Here is a 21,653-nt window from a genome sequence, read left to right as displayed (position 1 = left end):
TTTTCATTTGAAAGCTGCTTTCTTTTTCTTTTCTGGGGGGGAGTTTGTTGTTTGTTTTTTTTTCTTGTCTAGTTGGTGGAGACCGCGAGGGCTCTTCCTGTTTGAGACAGTGCATGGGTGGTTTCCCCAAGGCTTTTAATGTTAGATTAATGCTCTGGAGACAGTGTGATGATAAATGGGTTCCTACAGTTATATCTACATCCTGTTCCCCCTCCCCCTCCCACAGCTGCCCCTCTGTACAGTCACTCTGCAGCACTCGCCTCCATACCCAGCAACGCTTCTCAGCAGCTTCAGACAGAATTTAAGGCAGCACTCTTTGAAATTTGTCTGCCAAAATTCTTTAATTTTCAGTGCTGTCACCTTCATTGCCACTTACTTACTTACTTAGACAATGACAAAAATAAAACAGGGAAGAGAAAGACTTCTGGCTGAAGTACAGGCCGCCTCACTGCCTGGTCGGCTGCTGTGTGGCAAATCCCAACTAATTACTTTTGCTATTGCTGTTCATATACAGAAAATATGTTTACAGGGGTGGCCTTTTTGTAATTTCACATTTTAACAGCAGTGCTCTGCCCATCATATTGTACTGAGCAATAAATGAGGAGAGGATTTGAAATCTCTGCCCTGGTATAAGGGAATGGCTCCCCTGTGGCAGCTGCATCTATGCCTTGATTTTATACAACTTGCATGCTGGTAGGGATTTAAGTGTGCAGCTTCAGCAAACACACATCACTGAAACTCAGCAAGGGAAATGGAGATTTGAGGCACTTCTTCTAGCTGGACCTGCCCTGGTGGCGATCGCTGGTGTCCACGTGTTTTGGGGGTTTTGTTTCGGTTAGTGCAGTTATTTTTCTCTGCATGCATTTCCATTTCTGTATGGCTTCCCCTGTGTGCAGGGGAGGGGGATGGGTGGCCAGGGTGGCTCTGGTTGACCCCCCCAGCTCTGAGCAGCCAGCCCACGTCCTTCTGCTCACACAGCAGCGTCTCTCAGATCTCAGGACAGAATTATTTTTATACCGTGAAGGTGTATCTGACTGGTGCATTTAGATTTCATATCATGGCTTCCTTTTCCTGCTCTCAGGTTTCTCCCACTCGGCCTTTACCTTCGGTATCGAGAGCCACATCAGCCAGTCCAACATCAACGGAACACTAGTGCCACCTGCCGCACTCATCTCCATCCTCCAGAAGGGGCTCCAGTATGTGGAGGCTGAGATCAGCATCAACGAAGTGAGTACCACCCCTGCCACCCCTGCCAGCCCTGCCACCCTGGGACGTGCCGAGCAGCACAGCACAGCACAGCCCAGCCCAGCACAGCCACTCCCCAGCTTCTCCTCATCTGGTTCCATTTTATTCCTCATGCTTTTCCCCATCCCAGCAGAGAGCCAGACAGCTCTGAGACAGATGTGTTTCAGTTTTTCAGCTGTGGCATCGAGGCACTCTCTGCGCTGCTTAGGTGGATATTGGTGGTGTTTCCCTCGCCCCAGCCAACAAATCCAGGGTGCACAGGTTCTGGCAGCAAACAAGAAAAGGTGCCTGTGTTTACAGTCTTGCATTTTCAAGGTCACAGCAGAACATGGCAAGAAAAAAGCTACAACATCGGTTAAAACTTCACCCTCTGACACCTCCTAGCAAGCAGCACTGCTTACAAGCCGTGAGAAGCCTGATCAAAAATCTGCAGAGGTCACTGGAGAGTGATTTCGGTGACTTTGGCTCAGGTCATATGAGGTGATGCATCATGTACATGGTGAAACAGGTGCATGTAAATTCTGGCTGTGGCTGGGGTACAGGCTGTCTGTAGGGATTGTATGAGCAGCCACAAAGTGTCTCTCTTCTCCTTGAACTGCCTGGGGAAACAAAGAAGGGATGTAGGAAAAGCCAGGGTTTTTGCCCTGGCAACCTTAAAGGCGTGGTGCTTTGAGAGGGAGTGAAGCGTGACAGATAAGCAAGGACTGCTTTACAAGATTTTTATCATAGATATTTATGATTGACAAACATCTGTAATAAATATTAATACAAAAAAGCTACTGCTTTTTCCTCTATACCTGAATGTAGCATGTGAACAGAATGGGTGAGAACAAAGGAATATAAAATAGAGGAAAGGCTGTGTTGTTTGCAGTGTGTAGTTTGGAAACTTTTTTTTTTTATCCAAACATTCTGTGTGTTTTTTATTACTCAATACCATGTGTAAGAGTTGTGTATGTGTTTTTTTGTAATTGGGGCAATGACATTTGACATTCATGCCAAACTGCACTTTGATGCAGTTGTAATAACAAACCAGTGTTAGGAAGCTGTCTCAATTTGCTGCTGCTTAACATTTTGCCCCATGCCTGAAATTGGAGCTACACAGAAACTTGCAGCTCTGAACAGCACCTTTATCAGGTCAGGTCATTGGGGTCTGCTCTTACCCAGCTTCAAGAATTTCCCTAAAATATGAGAATAATCTGAAAACATGCCTGTTGTCACCATTAAGATTTATGTTGCACTCATCATGGTTTGATTCAGATTGAACAGGGCCCTGAGCAACCTGGTCTAGTGGAAAGTGTCCTTGTCCACGACAGGGACGTTGGAACTTTTTAATCTTTAAGCTCTCTTCCAACCTGAGCCATTCTATGATTCTCTTCAAATACATATAGTTAAGTATGTTACAGCAAAGCAAAGGCCATTCTTGCTACATCTGACAGATGCTTCTCTGTGTGTTACTTTTCTATATGTATTACTTAAGAGTGACAAGTAATCAGTGAGCCTGTAAGCTAGTGTGTATAAAATTATTGTGTATCAGTTAAGGGGCAGCCTTGTAAACAGTCCAGTGAGCACGTTTACAGTTGAAAATGTAAGATGTCAGAATCTGTTGGCAAACATTTTGTTTATTGTGTAGCAAGGATTTGAGTCAAGATTCAAATAAATTTTGGCAGAGACATAAAAAAATGTTGAGGAGAAAGAGGAATTATGTTTTCTTCTCTAATGACTGTCTCCTTCTTTTTCTTCCCCATGAGGAAACAAATATGTCTTATCGTAATATTGTAATTATAAGGGATAATTCAACAACTAGTTCAGCAGAAGCATACCAAGTCAGGCAAGCAACCATTTTCTTTATTAATTGCTTTTACCTGTTAAAGATTATATTGCTTACCAGCTGCATTATCTGTCCATATCCTGTTCATACTTGCTCTTTCTCAAGAATCAATCTTTCACCCTTGGACCATTATTATTTCAAAGAATTGGAGGGAGTTTGCAGAACACTGGCAAAATGGCACTTTACAAAGACTACTAAAAGCTTACCCTATGTTTAAGATAATAGGAAAATGAAAGTGAAGAAAAGCTCAGTCAATATAATTTGTATTAAGTCTTTAAAAACAGCCCTTAAAAGTTTACTCAGTTGTTGAAGCTGAAGCCTAATTTACAGAAATCAAAATGAAAGTCCTAACTATTATAAATAAAAGAAAAATAATGGTGAGTCTGTCTTGTACAATCAGCTACAACTTGTGGTGCTGGGCTGAAAAACAGTGTGTAAGAAACCACTGAATTTGTGCATACATCATGTTTTGGCTGAGGTTCATTATGCATCATCTGCTTCCATTCCATTCCTATGCTCCTGCTAGTGCAGGAAAACAAACAGTTTAACCAAAGCCTGTTTGCCTTTGCTGTGGCTTTAGCCATGACTCTTTTTTTAAACAGAAAACAAAGTGAAACTTCCTGTCATTAGTCAGATATATTTTTTAACACAGTGTCTTTTGCATCTATAAAGCATTTATATGGTTGAACTTTCCATAAAAATTCCCACAAATTGCTTTTTCACTGGTCAGCTTTCTGAGTGGACCATGAGTACCACCACCATGGATCTGAGAGAGAGGCAGTCCACAGTCCTGTGACACCACTGGTTAACACAAAGCACAGTATCTTCACACAACCTCGTTCTGTTTCTCTTTGCCACCCTGAGTGGTGCAGATGCTGAACTTGGCGTTTCCCTGTGCTGTTTTCCCTGCAGGATGGCACAGTGTTCGACGGCAGGCCGATAGAGTCGCTGTCTCTGATAGACGCGGTGATGCCTGACGTGGTTCAGACCCGGCAGCAAGCGTTCCGAGAGAAGCTAGCGCAGCAGCAGGCCAGCGCTGCGGCAGCGGCAGCAGCCACGGCGGCCACGGCGGGAGCCACGACGACTGCTGTTTCCCAGCAGAACACACCAAAGAACGGAGAAGCCACTGTGAATGGAGAGGAGAATGGGGCACATGCAATAAGTAAGCCAACAGGCAGCCGCCTGCCACTGCTGGGCGGTTCGTGTTTCCCTAATGTTCTTGTGCTCAGTTGCAAGGTGGTGTGCTTTTTGCTAGGTGGTAGAACTGAGGGTAATAATTTCATGAGGGTGGGGCATTTCTAGAAAAACTACTGAGTAAAAATGATGTTTCACATCACAGTGCCATGTTTTACCTGTCTCAGAGAATCAGAAAATTTCAAATATCTTCAGAACTACAAGTTGAAGACAGGATCAAGAAGTGGAGCTGTATGCTCTCTCCTTGCAGCAGGCTACCCAGACTTTATTATCAGCCTTCTAGGCTGTAGCCAAAGCCTGTCATTTTAGCCAGGCTGGGTGGGAGATGGGTTGAGAGGCTAAGACCTACAAGTCCTGGTTGTGTAAATGGTGTGTGAGCAGTGTGTAGCCCTGTGCAGTAGCTGTCCTGTGACCATCCATAGCCTTGGCATGGTCCTGGGCCCAGTTTGGCATGTACAAGCTTCCATTCTTGTACAGTATGGCCAAGCACAGGATCATCCACAGTCTTACTGTCATGGGTGTTAGCCCAGTTTGGACTATACCAGCTAGCCATGCCTGAACAGCACTGCCAAGCACATGTGCCAAGGACCATTCCCAGCAAACACCTTGGATGCAGCCAACCTGTGCTGAAGACGCAGAGAAAAATTGTTCCTTGGCCTTTTATTTAATAGCACATGCTTAATGATACAGTCCAGTGCAAGTATCCAATTGAAGGTCCTATCTCCCTGAGATTTCCTTAGGCTTCTCAGTAGTTCTCAGGAGCCCTGAATTCACCTTTGTTCCTGGGTGACTAAGGGAGATTGCTCTCGTATCTCATACCCAACATGGAGTGGGACCTACCTGCTTGTGTCACTAGACCTGATGACTGTGCTGACACCGTGGGGCAGATGGGGTTACTGGTTCTGGTTGCTGTGTGCAAGGCCCACTAGCATACTGGCTGACTTCTGAAAACAGCCCTTGCTGCCCAGTTGTCTTCCAGGAAAATTCTAGAGGAACATGCATGGCAGGTTTTGTAGGAAGTCCCAACAGCTCTTTGGCTTAGACAAGGTCAGGGCTGTAGTCATACAACAGATTTTATTAGTTCTGTACTGTAGATACCTTTATCAGCCTCCACCTTCCCTTTGATCTGAACAGATTCTTCTGTAGGTCAGTGAGAAAAATTATTTCAACGCAGGTTTTTGTTCAGAGAATTCCAGTTAGACAGGTTAGTTTCCCCCAGTAAAAATAAAATTATTTAGATTACATCTTTTATTTGAGAAAGTAAATGTGAAAAAGATCTGAACATTTAAAAATATTAATCTATTCTTAGACTAAGGATTGCTTATATTTTGCTTTCAAATAACCCTCTGCTTTGATACTGAATTTATTTCATACATGAAGGGGTGCAAACAGAAATGAAAGTACTATTAAATGTATCAAATGCTGACTTTTTTCGGTTGACACATTTCTTCTGCTGATATGTGAAAATTTTAGGGGAATGTCTTGGTGTCTCAGGGCCAGAAAAATACAAATTCTTAAGGCAGAAAACTGATTATCAGTTCATCACTAAAAGAGAACCACTCAGACACATTTCCTTCTGATCCAAAGAAATATATGTACTATGGTATTTACAAAAGGAAAGTCTTAAAGATCAGTTCAGGTTTATAGCCACACTTTAAGCCTTGATTTCTCAGATCTGACATTTGCTAATTAAAAAAATAATAATTCTCACAGCTATTTTTAATAGAAGGATTTACACAAACAGTTGCAGACCTTTTCTTGGAATGTTGAGGAGGAAAAGTCCTGTATGACTTTTCCTGAGAGAAAAAAATGATCATGGGAGACCTACTGAGTAGAAAAGACTGCTGATATGAAATCTGTGAGAAACTTCCCAAACCTCAGTTTTTACTGTTTTTGTATTCCACAGAGCTGGCATATATTGGGACAGGTTTAAATAATGTGCTAGTCCTTACTCATAACCTGGAAGTCACCCAAATATCAGCCTGTCATAAAAAGGTGGGATGGGTGGAGCAGGAGAAAGAGATGTCTTTGAAAAATTACCTAGTTTGCATTTATTCTGGCATGGAGGTCTCCCTGACACTCTTAAGTCTTTCCAAAAAGGTTTTAAAATACTTACTATAATATTGTATATATTTGTATGTGGCATTACCAATATAATATGATATATTTAAGAAAGAGAGGAAACAGAAAACAGTAACAACAGTTTGAAGTGCAGGTTGAAATACTAAATAAAAAAATCACTGCATTGCCTTGTTGCTTCCCAAGTAATGTTCTCAGATTTAAGTCACTTTAAATGTTACAGGAAAAAATAAAAGTCAGCATGTAGAAGTGGAGCCAAACTTTGGATTTTTTTCCAACTCAAATATTTTTAGTGTCATTTGTTTCATTATATTTGCAAGGATTGGCTTGGTTTTAAGAAAAATAAAGCTCTGGAAAGAGGAAAGAGGACTAAGCCCTGTTCCTTTATTAAAACTACAGCCATAAAGAACAACTTCAGTGAAAGGCCTCTCAAAAATTTAAGTTAAAAAAAAACAACCATATTTCCTAAGAAAAGACAGGGTTAGCACTCATAAGATCTTAAAAATATGTATTTTTTTATTTGGAGGAAATAGTATTACTCACCAGTGTGTTAGAATTACTATTTTTACATTCAAAAAAACCCCTATCATAATACTTCGGGGTAATATGACTTTTCATTTACAGTCATTTGGGATTTTTAATACATTCGAGGAAAAAAAATATAGTGTAGACTATAAGCAAAGATCCCCTGGCCTTTAGAAAATGTTTTATGTTAACATTTGGACAGTCCTTCAGCATGTGACCTGCAGACTTACATTTTTCACCTGAGGCTCTGCTGCACTTGGTAGAAATGCCTTCTCTTTCAGAGAACCCCCCAGGGCAAGTTTGTGCAAATAAGATCTTAACTGAGGGCTTTCTGCTTGGAAGGTACTTTAGCACAAAAGAAGGCTGTTCTTGATGGTTACTGCATCTTGCTTATCTGTTTATTCTCATTCCCCATGCACACACTGTAGCTGCATCCATAGGAAAGCCAAATTTTCAGGTGAGACCAGGGCTCCCAAGAGCTCGTGCTGCATAAGGAACTTGTTGCTCTTATGAGGGTGCTGGTTTGTGCTCAGGGGTTTCTGCAGTTTTTTGTTGTTATCATAATCATATTAGCCAGATATTGCCAGAGTGTATCTGACTATGATAAGAGCCTGAGGCAGTATCACAGAGGCATGAACTGTCCTGTTTGTTCAATGGGGTGTTTTAAGTTTTGTGCTGAACAGTAACCCTCTAAATATGAATGTTCCTGACTACTGATGCAAATAGGAAAACACATAAAATGTGAACATTTGCAAATTATTTATTAAAGACTCCTCATCTTTCCCTCTCTTTTCTCCTGAACCACCAAAGCTGTACTATAAAAATCATTACTGGAAGACAATACAAAATAGTTCTGCAGGTATTTCATTGCTCCCAGGGGCCAGTTGGTCTTGCATGTACTAATGCAGTTATCAGCTAATCAAGGTTTCTTTTACACAGCATGACTATTTGTGGGTTTTCTTTCACAGCAGTTAATAACATTCAAAGTGTGGGTCTAGGTTTCTCCATCTGGCCATGTACAAACAAAAAGTATTTCTGAGTATCAGATGGCTTTGCTCTGATAGTACCTCTTGACTCTGGGATCTAGGAGTAATTCTGCTTCCCACCTGTCACTTGGTTTTAATGGAGAGCGAAAAGCAACCCTGCTTTTAGAGCCAGGCAGGTATCAGTAGGATCCTATGTCATAAGAGTAGCATCTCATTTAAATTTTTCAAATTAAAGTGCTTGTAGTATCTCCTTGGTTTACCCCCAGCTTCCAGCTCACACTGTGAACAGGACACAGATGAATGCATAGCCATTGTCATGCTGCTGTTTTTCTCATGAAAATATGCTTTAAGCATGGTGGTTCTGTGCTGTGCTGAGAAATAGAGGATTGAGTTCTAGGCTTGTATCTTCTGGTGGGTTTTAATAATGCTTTGCTCTTCAGTGCCTGACTGCTTGGAATATCAGAGATCCCAGGTGCTGGTGTTGGGCTAAATCTTGAGTAGTGGTATATTTCAGCAGTATTAATTTTAGTAGTCATACACATAGGGAATTATCAAGTCCTGGAATAAAGGGACTTATACCAGCATAGGTATAGATTTTACAAATAGACATTTGTAATGTTTATGCAACAAGTCCACAGGTAGTGAGTGTAATCAAAAATATCGATATTTTTAATTAGAAATAAGCTGTGAAACTACTGTTAGTTGTTTCCTGATTTTAATACATGTTTAATACATGTAACTCATGTAGATTCCATTCCATCTGTGCCCTAGATGTAGCACAGACATAGTTTTAGGGTGCTAACCAAATACGCAGTGAGAAATGCTACTTGTGTGACTCAGCATAAGCTAGGCAGAGCCAAATCAGGGATGTGAAAGGCCAGGTAAGGATTGAAATCTGGAGATCTTCCTCCCTATGGCAGTTGTGCAATGTCACAGTCTGTTTCACCAGTTGATGGGCAATAGCTTAGCAGAGCTGGAGTATCAGGACAGATGGCTGATTTTATATGCCATAAACATGCAGCAATAAGGGAGCATAATTATTCTACTTGTGAACCTATGGATCTCCATATGTGATTAAAGAATGACTAACTGAAAGACTTAACCCAGAAAGAGAACTTGCATTTTGATCAGTCAGAGCAGATCAGCTGGCCAAGGCATTGATTAGGTGACAGGAGGCTGCCAGCTACCCACTCTTGGACGTGCTTTCTGCAAAATGGGCCACACTTGTGTGTGTAGCATCTGCTGTCTGCTGCTTCAGTGTGTCACCTGTCCTTGGCTGGTGTCTTGTTTGCAGAGGATAACAATCTTGTGTTGCTGCCAGGAAGTGTAGCTAGAGCTTAATGAGGAAGATTTATACAGAAGCAGAGAAAGTCTGGAGTAAAAACATGGTTCATGATGCAAGTTGGAATAAATTGTTGTTACTAAGAGAAATCCATTATTTTAAATTCACTTTTTTTTGCTTAAGGCAGTAAAAAAACTTTATAAAAACAAGTTTACTTAGACTGCAGTCCAAAGAACCGCAAAGTTGCAGGTTAAATATATCTATGACTCATTTGGTAACTTTGTATGTATTACGATATCCTTGAGAAGGTGATCACTCACCATTTTCCTGACGTGCTCCAGGAAGGAAGCCCCTGCTTAGTACATTCTTTGTTTGTGAGTAGCACAGATATTACTTACAGGAGACTGTGTAAGAAAATGTAAGTGCTTTATGCTATTTGTTTAAATTATTTTAATAAATCTGTAAGTGATTTTTAATGAAGCCAGCCTTGAAAAACTACATTGAAATAAATGCTGAGTATTTTGGGGAAGAAAAGCTGTGTAGATTTATACAAAATATTTTGTAAAGCTCTGCATTTTGAGGAAATGTTATAAATTTGAATCGCCAGGCAGAAGCAGATAGACTAATACTGTCAGTGACACAACACAGAATATTAATTATAGTGTATATGATGCTGTAAGCTTTAGGCCTTGGATAGCTAGCATGTTTTTAAAGCAGACCTAACTGCATCTTGTAAACTATTTATTCTGCTATATCTCCTTACAGATAATCATTCAAAGCCAATGGAAATTGACGGGGATGTTGAAATTCCTCCTAACAAAGCAACAGTCCTTCGGGGCCATGAATCAGAGGTGTTCATCTGTGCCTGGAACCCTGTCAGTGACCTGCTAGCATCTGGGTAAGATAGTGACTGAAACCAGCTGCTGCACCTAGAGAACATTTAGAGATGCAAGAACTTGCAAGTGTATTTGGGATGTGAATGGGTGTTCTCTGAGCTGTTTTATCAGCCTGCAGCAGTGGTTTTTTTCAGCAATTCCATACCTGTATAACAGCTAAGTAATTACAAGGCGATGCCGAATATGAAGAATGTGTACATTTAAGCAACACATTCTGTGGCCCTGAATTTTTACACACAAATTTTTAGAAATATTTTAAAAATAATTCTGGGTAATTCTCAGAATACTTGAAGTTCATTTAATCTACTGCTCCTAGTTATTGGTTCACACTGGGGTCTCGAAGTCGTTGGCATCCATGGGGCTCTTTTAACAGTGTGAAGATGGGGGCTTCAGACTGAACCTAAGTTTGTTCAGTGAGCTGAACAGTAAGTAAGTGGTGGTTTGAGGGAATGTTATAGTGTCATTGGAAGGGAGTCCAGTTTATCTTCTGCAGGACTGCTCTGCAGTAACCACCACAGCATCGTGAGTGGTACAATCAGGAGACTGACTTACAAAAAGCACTTTTCATCCAAACAGAAGGGCTGTTGTAAACATGCCGTGAGAGCTACGTGCAGGCATTGGTGGAATCTGTGTTCAAGCTTAAAGTTAAATCTTAATATGAAGAGTAAATTTAGGAAGTCTAACTGGGAACATAGAGTAAAGGTGATCAAAGTGAGAGGAGGTAAATCTGTCAGAGTTACTTAGCAGTATTAGGATACTTTCCTCACAAGGAAGAGGAGAGTCCTTATTTTATTTCTAGCTTTTTTGCAAGATTATCAGAATAGTGTTCTTACCTTTGTTCACTTAGTACATGAAAACAAGGAGTTACACTATAAATAGGAAAGAAAAATAAAATAAATTCCACGTTGGATAAACAGCACAGATGTCCGAGAGAGTGAAGATAGAAATTTAAAAAAAATAATTTCACACAAAAACCTGAGATTTTAGAAACCAGAATCCTGCTGAATATGCTTTGTTTTTGGAATGTCCAGGCCTGATAGTACTTTTAGTATCTAAAGTATCTTCAGTTATCAATTTTAAGCAAGTCAGTGCTTGCCATACTGGACTGCTTCCCTAGGATCCATGGTGCACAGTCCTGGTGTTCAGAGTTTAAATGGTGGAGCATTTATTAAACCAGAGTATGTGTCACAGTGTGTGTTTAACTTTGCCTCAGGGTGCTAAGCACTTGTAGGTGCTTCCCTGGACAGTGGTGTCTTACACAGCTTCAGGTAAACCTGGAGGATGATAATCAGAACCATTAGTCAGATATCTGAGCCAGAGGAATATCCTCTCACTGCTCCTTCAATTACTAAGCTTTACCCTTCAGTGTAATAGTTCTTTCTGAATGAGCTTTGCTAGTGAGTGTGGAAGCCCATAGGTACACGTATGGTTACAAAGTACAATCATGTGCTTTTGTCAGACTAATAGCTGTGCAGTGAGGATGCAAATAATTTGGATCCATGAGCATCTAGGTCAGATTTTATCCTGCTTGTAAGAAGCAAGGTAGGGATGAAGCTGGAATTCTGGTAAGGCAGCAGCCAGCACTTGTCAAAGCTTAGTGACTGAAATGGCAGAGAATGCACAGAAGAAAGTGAAACTGAAGGAAGAGAGCTGAGTGAGTGAGTGATTATGCCATTGCACAAAGAAGCCTTTGAGATGTCTGGTATAATAACAGTGCAAGCTATTATCTACAGGTAAACTCTGTGCTACAGTGCCAGTTAAACAAGGGAGAGAAATTCCCTGAAATCTTTAGTGTGCTGCAGTTCTGTTTGCCCTTTGCAAAGTAATGATTCAAAAAAGAAGACTGCAGTTAGTCTGATGCACGAACACCAAATTGTTAGATTCTGTAACAGCCATATTGTGCTGCCCAGTTGGTACTTTTCTTTGGGTTTCCCATCTTTTTGATTGTACCCATCTTAAAAATACATTTCAAAACGTAGCTATTAAATAGAGGAAGTAATAACATATTTGTTTTGTTTATAAAGTGACTAATTGGATCTCAATTCATGGCAAAGTGTTTTCTTTAAGCCTTGTTATACAGGCAATAAATTTTTCTATCAGCAGGAGTTCAGACAGCAACCTGAAGTAATCCTCAAAGAACTGAAAGAATTATGCAGGTTCAGAACCTAATCTGAAGCAAGCTGTTTAAAAGAAATGTAGAATGAATTACCCAAAACTGGAGCATTGGTGTCCAGATTTATTGACTATCCCACTGAGAGAAAGGGGTTTTGATATTTAATGTCACATCTACTCAGTTGCTGATTTTCTGGTGTGTGAAGACTAGCACAGTAATAGATACTCTTTGGGCTTTGCAAAAAGCTGTTTCAAAATATAACAGAGACAAGAATTTCTCTGATCAAATAGCTAGAAAAATATATTCTGCAGCTGCTCTTCCTCCTCCACCACATACATAACCCTTAAAGCTGAGGATGGGGGAGACTAGAAATACCAGTAAAGGCTATCAAAGGCGTGACTGTCACCAGATGCCTATGAGAAGAATGCTTAGATGTCATGAACAGAAGCATTATAATAATACAGTGAAGTGTGTGCATACAGCCATGTAAGATGATTGAGCTGCCCTTTGTGAAGGAAGTCAACATTCCAAACCAAATAATGGCATAGACTGTTTTGGACAGGTGAAAAGATACCTAAAAGGGAGGTCCTTGGTTAAATTTCAAGATTTGGCCATTCCCAGCCATAAGCCCTAAGACTGATTTCTTCCACTGGTTATCCTCCAATGTCTAAGTTTTAATTTTATGACGCATTTAAATTGTTGCAGATGGTTATGTTCCCTGTGTAGTGCAGAAACCCATTACAGCTGCATCTGCATTAGTAAACTAACCATGCCTGGGAATATTCCTAGGCACTGCAGCCAGCTGGCACAGAACGGCTGGTGTCTGTGCTAGCAAACTGCCCTGGCTGCCAAACAAACTGCACATTGGGAATCATCTCTGGACATTGTAACCACCAAGCCATGGCCAGGAGTTATTCAGAGAGAACACTGGAGCCCTGAGCAAGAGTGCTAATTAAAACAAGCCAAAATCTGCCCAGGGAATAACCTGCCAGTTTGCTTGCACAGGTCATCATGGTCCAGTGACACAGAGTGTTCTGAACATGCTTAAATTTACCTGTGTGGAAGTGGATGGACTGTGAATGTCAAGGCTGCTAGAGCCTTGAACTCCAAAAGCTTTTCCAGTTGGATTTAGGATGTTTCTGTCATCATGTTCCACTGCTGCTTCCAAGAGTGTGTTCTGTTCTGTGACATCCAGCCATGCCCTTGAAATAATTTGCGTAGCCATGAAGCAGAGGGACCTGGCCTCAGTCCCAAAACCAACAGTAGGTTTCTTTGCTGATCTATGCCAGCCTCTCTCACACAGAGGCTGTGTCTTGTCTCTTCCCAACTGCTCCGTGCACCTTTTGCTCTCCCTAGTCAGCAAAATAATTATCTGTAAAAGCTGCTGTCTGAGATCTCTCAGTTATGGTTGTGTCTCTCGGAAACAAGAAAAGATGTTTCTAGACCATCTGCTGTTATCATTTCTGGGTTTTATATAATGCTTCAGGTTACTGTACTCCTCATATCAGTGGTTTAGGATCCACTGTAAATTACCTTTCAGAATAATCCTTTTGAGTTGGCAGGTTCAGGGTGTTGATTTCAGACACCACCCCTCTATGTCAGTGCCAGGTATTAATTCTTCTAAATCTTAGTGCTTATTGGTTAGCAGGGAACTATTGAGACTGGTTTTCTCAGTGCAGCAAATCCATTAATGCAAAGTGGTCAGCTCTTAGGGGAACTCTACTGAAATAGCCTATAGCAGGGAGCAACGTTGTAGAATCAGTGGGGTAGAGATCTTAATCAGACTCTTCTGACTGCCTAGGAAGAGTAAGCACTTAGTTAAAGAGACCTGCTTTATTAAGGAAAAGTTAGGTGTCATAAAAAATATGAGGAATTTCCTTCCCTCTGTGCTTTTAATAATACCTTTTAAAATGAAATAATAAAAACTCTAACCTGTTGGAGCCAGAATTACTAAATACTCATTAGCAATATTGTGTCTCAAAAACAACAGCAATTTTAAGACTGGCAGGTGAAGATTAGAAATACCAAGGTTCAACAACCACCTTGCAAAATTCTTTACTCAGCTGCAGCACTTTCAACCTCTGTGCTCCCAGTTACAGAATGGTGATTTTATTGTCACAAATTAAATTCCACAAACATTTGTCCACCTTGATTCATGAACATACTGGGGCAGGAGAGCATGAAATAAAATCCTTTTAGAACTAGCCTTCCTAAAATTTGGCAGTACTCTACCACAGTGCAGAGGAGTATACCTATTACTCAAGTGTTCATGACTTGCATGTTGGAATGAGCTGCTTTATCATGTAGATAGAAGTGCTTCTGTGGGCTAAGGAGATTAAATATCTTTCTGAATTGTGCTTGAACTATGGTCCTCTAATAAGGCAGGGTTCACTGAATCATTCAACAGAAATCAGAATACTTTCCAGAGCAGAAAATACTCTTTTTTTTTTTTGCTTTTCCCCAGCAACAAAAGGGAAGACACACAAATACCCTTGCTGCACACTGGTAGGCTTGTAAAGCCTCTCTGCAGGGACACATAATAGCTTATGTACCCTTAGGAAGAAGAAAAGGGAAAAACAAAATTAAAATACTGGAAAATAAGATTGCCTAGGCCTTGCCAGAGAACTGACTAAATAAAACTGTTGAAAAACAAAACATAACCCTTTTAGAACTAGGAAATAGGATATTGTATTTTATAGCCAAGTGACTGAGTACTTCATTCACAGGGTCCAGTAATAAAATGGATGATTACAATGAGGGCAGAACTGTCCTGGAGTCTTATATAGCAGAGAAGCCAGCTCTAAAGGAATTTCCTACTTAACATGTGAACCAGTGAAGCAGCCCTTTAAAGAATTTTGTTACATTATTGTTAATTATCACCATTAGAAATGTTCCTTAACTTCTGAGACTCATGATTAACTTTGTTAATTTTCTAGCCAACATGTGCAAAATTGTCAGTTCTCCAGACCTTTGAAGAAATAAGGTTTTATAGTACAGTCACAGCTCTGTGGTGGCAAAAATTACCCTGATCTGAATTATTTGTTAATCATTAATGTGAAAGATATGTCTCAAAAATTAAAGAATGGCTGTACAGGAGTAGCTGGGTTCAAAACCCTGGCCAGCCATCACATCTCAGCTTGGCACAAAAGGTTCACAGGAGATGAGGTACATTCCCCAGGCATGCCATGGCCCAGGAGAGCTCAGAGCTACTGACACAGGCAGAGAGGTGTTTGCTTTTACAGTTCAACTGTTTGTATAAAATTAGGCTAAATTATGGGTAAAATAATGCACAGAGATCAATGGAGTTTGATAATTGCTTGGTCAATATTTGCATTTGAAGACATGTCAAATGTTGAAAATTTGCCTGGTATTCTTAGTATAAATAATTAAAATGCTTTACTAGTAGACCAAAAGAATATACTCTTGTGATGCATTTCTTTTTCAGTAAAACATGGATTATCAAAGCAAAAATAGATCTCAGCTTTTTAATCCTTGAAGAAAGACTTTCTCCTTGATAGTGTATAGGAAAGAAAGTTTTTGTCATTAGTTAAAAAAAAAAAAGGGAGAGCTAACATGTCAATTATATCAACAAGAAATTTCATTCTAGACTGCATGAGTTCTTGCAAGTATAAGAGAAATTCTAATTCTGCTCCAAGTTTCTACTTACTGCATGTAAATGAAAATTGCTTTCTGGACAAAACAAGCACTCCAGGGTACTTTGATTGTTTTGGTTCTTATTGTTGTTTTAAAAAGCGGAGGAGGGGAAGTGAGTAAAAAATCCCAAGTAAACTAGAAAGTGTAATATCTTCCACTCCATAGCAAATTGATTTCTGAACCTCAGAGACATTTTTCATTAGAATAAAGATTTATGAAATGTCAACATAAATACATTATATACAACAGGTAATGAAAAACTCTTCCTCCTCAGAACTTTTTTTAAGCAAAATCAGGATTTCAGCCTGCATTAAACACACCTCTAGAAAATAATGTCTGTAAAATAGATCAAAATCCTGATGCTGTCTCTGTCTTGTTTTATTATGTCAGTAATTATTTTGCCACTTTTTCAGGCAGCGTGAGGTAAGCAGCCAAGCTACAGACAGTTACTGTGAGTTGCCCCAGACTATCTCAGTTATGGTGGTACTGATTTTAGGTATGTAGTGCAAAATATAAACAGCAAGTGTATGTATTTTAGGTAAAACTTCTCTGAATAAACCAAATTCTTATGACAGGTATAGTTTAAATACGTGTTAGTATTTTTAAAAACATACTGAGTGCAGAAAGAGCTGGAAAGAAAAAAATAACTTTTTAAAGGTTTGTAACGCCCTGGTCTGCTCAGCAGGTTTAGGGAAAGGTGGTTGGATTTACTCTGGGCAGTGCACAGAAGAAACAACAAAATTCCCAGCATGTTCAAACCAATTTTACTTGCAGAATTTGGAACATTTCAATAAAATAGGGCCCTCCCCCTTCCCTCAGGTGAGCTTCTGCTAATTTCAGCATCAGAGTCTCACTCCTGCATTTCACACAGAGCCAGACTGCTCCGATGCTCCCATTACAGTGCAGGCCAGCAGCTCTTGTTCCTCCAGTCTCCTGCAAGGCTGTGATGTTGTCTCAGTGAAAACAGAAATACAGGCTTTTACACTGTCTGCTGGGTCAACATGAAGAGGAGATTTCAACTCATTTGCATAATTGCTTTTGTAGATCCGGAGACTCGACGGCCAGGATATGGAATCTCAATGAAAACAGCAACAGCGGTTCCACTCAGCTAGTTCTGAGGCACTGCATAAGAGAAGGAGGACATGATGTCCCCAGCAATAAGGATGTGACTTCATTGGACTGGAATGTAAGCTAACTTCTAAGACTGTGCATGGTTTTTAACTGTCTAAATTTAATTCCAAGGCAATTACAGCTCCTGCTCCATATCTTTCATATCTGAGGTGTCCAGAAGCTCTGTCCTAACCTACTGACCTCTTGTTTCAAATACTCATAATAGGCTGAACTTTCCCCTACATGCTGTAATTTTCCAGGACTGTTGCCATCTTCAAGCTTAACAATGATATATTTGTATCTCTGTTTTAGGAGCATGGGTAAAAATAAACTTAGCTAGCTTTAAGAACAAAGATTAAACAAGCAACCTTTGTAATAATGAAGTCTCATTAATAATGTAGCTGCATCTCGTAGTTACTTTATTTTGGCATGTAAGGAGATAAAAGCACCAGTGAAGCTTTTTCTGAGGTTGGACTCTCAAGATCCTCTCTCATTTGAATTATGCTGTGCACAGCAAAATGTGTTCACTTTATTTTCTTTATCTTGGTAGGACCATGTGTGGTCATTCTGATAGGTAAGCTATCCACCTTCTGGATGAAACTGTCTTGCCTGATCCCTTTTTTACTTTCATCTGGCAAAACCTCCTATCTTAGATAATATGCTCCTGCACAAAGAATACTGAAGTGAGCACAGAGGACAGGTATTGAGAATCCCCATTGTCTGGGCAGTGTCTTTGGGTAGCTCTAAGGCTGCTTCATATCTCATTTTTGCCAGAAGAACTTACAAGACGCTGCAGGAACCTTAATTATTTTGAGATAATTTTCATTCTGTCTGTTTTGCTGATGTTAATACAGACAGAGTGATCACATTAGTCTTGTTTTCATAGGAAAACAGATTAATTAAGTACCAGAAAGGATTTTCGGCAGTTGAGTACAGTCTCAGTTGCTGGCCAGAGACAAGATTCAATTAATCTTTGCTGCAGTGTTGTCCATCAGGTGAGCTAGGTGCTTCACAATGGTAAAAGATAAGGCCACTGCACAAGTCAGCTTTTCCCTGTGTATTTCATATTTGCACAATGGAAGAAATTGGTGAATAGTACAGAAAGTAGAGGTAGGTCAAGGAAGCAAATAAAACTCAAGCTTATGTTCTTTACTTGTTTCCTGTGGATATCAGAGTGAAGAAAAACAGTTGTGATTAATTGAGAAGTAGGAAAAGAGTAATTAAAAGAGGAAAACATGCAATGAGTGCATAACAGTTATGAGAAAAGTTGTCCAAATCATAAGGCATCCTCCAGTATTTCCTGTAGTAGTTCCTTGCCTTTCAGACTTCATTGGTACTTAACTTGCATTGTGCTTTAATACTTAAGGAAGGGAAATGTTCCTAATTCAAATACTTCAAGTACTTCCAACTTACTTTCAGTTTCCCAAAGAATGTGAATTATCACCAACAAATTTGGATAAAATGTACATCTGAGTTCCTGAGCTTTTCTTTTTCTCTTTTTGTCCTTATCTCCTTTCTTCTCCTCACTGGTCCAGATAAGTGTATATCACAGTGAGCTTGGCTTAGGTTTTGGTATTTTCCCCCCTTCATCATTATATATTTGAATTAAATCTACAACTGCTCTGAGTCAATGTTTTTGGAGGGTTGGAGTGGCCATATATTTTAAAGGGTTATTTCATGCTTTTTCCTAATTTTCTATTCATCAAGCTAGAAATGCCATCTGCCCTTATTGTTTATTTAGAACTACAATATAAATCGTATTTCCCTGTGAAATTTTCACACTGATGGTATTGTATTAGTTCTTCTCTGTTTCATGTGACTTATAATAAGAAAGGTTATTTCCAGAGGTCATATCCAGATCATGCCCTTTGATACCAGGGGTAGGATTCATCTCCTGTACGTTCAACCATCTAAACTGGTCCTCTAGACTCACCTTAAGTCAGCACAAACAGAGGCACATGCCTTTGTGTTGGGTTGGGCATAATCTAAAGCAAATGAGATCATGAATTACACTTCAGAGTTGTTGTAGTTACAGGGTGCTGTTAGTTATGTAGGGAGACCTCATGGCACTCTTAAACTAACTCCTAACTTCTGCTGGAGATAAATGGGGTGAATCTCAACCCAGGTTCTGAAACGTTGAAAGACTAAATACCCTGCTTCAACTGTGTCCATCACACCACACTGCAGAGGCAAGTTCTGTTTTAATTTTTCTCATTCTGGCCCAATCACACCAGCATCACTGCACAGGGCTTATCATTCAGTGAAGGGTTCCCTCCAGGAGAATACATGTAATTTGCTGATGAGATTCATGGGCTTTTTCCCTCCTAACTGGGACCCATGAATCCAACTTTTCTCAGGCTGTCCATCATGGTACTGTGCCTGTGAGCACATGTGGGAGTCTGTGTTCAGACAAGTAGAAAGCAATTCCCTGGTGGTAGATACCATTCAAGATGTTAACCCTGAGTGTAGGTGACTTAGGGCATTCTTCCAAGTAGAGTTGCCTGAATTTCACTGAACTGGGATTTAGTCTGGATTTAGGTCATCTGTTGACATTTTATAGGTCTTCTATGTCTATGAAGTAGAATCTGTTTTTTACCTGTAAGAAGCCCAGAGAACTTGTCATATCTTGGTTTCTTTTTCAAATCTTTTTGATTAAATGCCTCATATCTGATGGCATAGCCCCGTATTTCACTGTATGTTAGAGGGTTTTATTTCCTCTGTTGCTGTCTGTAGTAATAACCTTTAGTTCAAATCATAGCATAATCTGTCTCAATGAGTTGACTCACAATTCCCGTAAATCACAATTAGCAAACCTTAAAAAAAAGAAAGAAAAATGTTGGTTGAAACAGATTTTATCTCATATTGACCTTTACCATTTATCTATATTCCAACAGAGTGATGGAACACTATTGGCTACAGGCTCATATGATGGTTTTGCAAGAATATGGACAGAAGATGGTAAGTCAAACATTTGTTGTTCTTAAGCATCAAACAGCAGTGAACTGTAATTTGACTAATTTGTAAAGAAAATGTAATAATAACCTCTTCTTTATTCCAGGTAACCTTGCAAGCACCTTAGGTCAACATAAAGGTCCAATATTTGCCCTGAAATGGAACAAAAAGGGGAATTATATTTTAAGTGCTGGTGTTGATAAAGTGAGTTTTGAAAATACATTATTCTAACATATAAGTATGCTAATGAGTGAACTTGTGCTGCTAAATTCCTTAAGATTATTTTCTTCTTCTCCAGGCCTCCCAGAGAGTTTACATTTCATTCATGTATTTTAGTGCATATTGATTACGTTTTTGAGGCTGCATAAATGTATACCATTTTCACAGAGAATACTTTAAAAAAAATTGTGTCAAATTGCGCTTAAGTGTGTCTCTGTTGAGGAAGGAACTGTTTCCAGTGCTTATGTTTGCAGTTTTATCAGCTAACTATTCACAGGAAGAAAGTGATCCTAAAGATATCACACCTTTTGCTCATCTAATTGTTGAAACACTTTTATTTGAATAAAATATATATGACTTCCTCTGGGAATATGCAAAAAAATTATAGTTCTGAACTGAAAATCAAGCAAAATATAGTAGTTACAGCTGAGTGCACATTAGAGATTAAAATGAACAGATGACTGATGATGATGAGCACAAATCCATGAAAACTGAAACTGGAAAGTACACAGCATTCATCTTGCCTAACTTACAGTGACTAAAAATTAGATGCATATGTCATCCTTGGCTTCTTTTATAAAATTCAGAGAGAAAAATGGCACTTCCAAGGCATAGGCTGCATGGCCTGTGTGCCAGTGAGATGCACTGACAGTGCTTCTCTCCAGCAACTTCCATTCTCAATAAAAGCAGTGTTTCTCTAGGTGATCCATTATCAGCAAGATGATGCATCCTTACTTTATTTTCTGGAAGTATATACTCCCAATAAATTGACAATTCCCTCAGAAGGTGGTATTGAGCCCTACAGGGGACATGCTCATGTGTGCTGTGAGTATGGATTAAACCTGTAGTAAGCCAATTACACTTTGTCTGTCCCACCTCAGTGGCAAGAAGTGTTGTGTACTCTGCTGATAGAAAAGCATTTCACCTGTTGGTTTAATTGTTAAAAGTGTGGTTCAGCATCGTTTTGGAGTAGAATTCAGCTTGCATCTTTTGAAAGGGGAAAAGGTGTTTTTTAAAGTAGATAACTGAAACAGCTTTTTCAAAATGCTTATTAAAAATATGTAGTTTTGTTTCTTCTAGCACTGTTCAGAGAGAATATGCCCATTCTTTATAGTTATATTGCCTCCTCTATAGGCATAATACTTCTTTATCTACATTTAGATGATTATTCTGTAATATCTGGAAGTGATTTCTGGTTTTCCCACTTAGCCTTAGCACCCAAGGCTCTCTGTAGTCAATAATTTTATCAGTCCATCATTTAGAATTGCTACTCAGTGAGGATGCTCTTTGGGTTTTTTTTCTCTGAGCTGAGCAGTCACTAATCTTTTTTCCCCCCCTTTCTTTGGATACAGACAACAATAATTTGGGATGCTCACACGGGAGAAGCTAAACAGCAATTTCCTTTCCATTCAGGTAATTTTTGCATAATTCTTGTTAGGAAAATGAAATGCAGTTTTTAATGTTGTCCATGTCCTTTATCCATTTGTATCTGCAAGAGAAAAGTTTCAATCAAATTGTGTTTTAACTATCCTGAGTATCATGGCTTGTGGGTTTAGTCTCATTTCAGAAA

The 21,653-nt window shown here is 39.6% G+C and overlaps 1 protein-coding gene across 3 annotated transcripts in view; it reads left to right on the top strand.

Annotated features, from left to right (window-relative positions):
* The window catches only part of TBL1X (transducin beta like 1 X-linked), a 189,456-nt gene that overhangs the window by 152,148 nt on the left and 15,655 nt on the right, over positions 1-21,653 (top strand). For all 3 annotated transcript variants that reach the window (XM_085052436.1, XM_085052426.1, XM_085052445.1), the window contains 7 exons: positions 1,082-1,227; positions 3,986-4,235; positions 9,905-10,037; positions 16,847-16,988; positions 19,807-19,870; positions 19,971-20,068; positions 21,436-21,496. In XM_085052436.1, coding sequence (XP_084908562.1) covers positions 1,082-1,227; positions 3,986-4,235; positions 9,905-10,037; positions 16,847-16,988; positions 19,807-19,870; positions 19,971-20,068; positions 21,436-21,496 — 894 coding nt within the window. The remainder of the gene's footprint in view (positions 1-1,081; positions 1,228-3,985; positions 4,236-9,904; positions 10,038-16,846; positions 16,989-19,806; positions 19,871-19,970; positions 20,069-21,435; positions 21,497-21,653) is intronic.

Source organism: Lichenostomus cassidix, chromosome 1 (assembly GCF_008360975.1).
Source record: "Lichenostomus cassidix isolate B80296 chromosome 1, HeHo_3.0, whole genome shotgun sequence".
Taxonomy (NCBI): Eukaryota; Metazoa; Chordata; class Aves; order Passeriformes; family Meliphagidae; genus Lichenostomus; species Lichenostomus cassidix.
The sequence above is the reverse complement of the archived record's forward strand: the minus strand, read 5'-3'. Positions and strand labels throughout refer to the sequence as shown.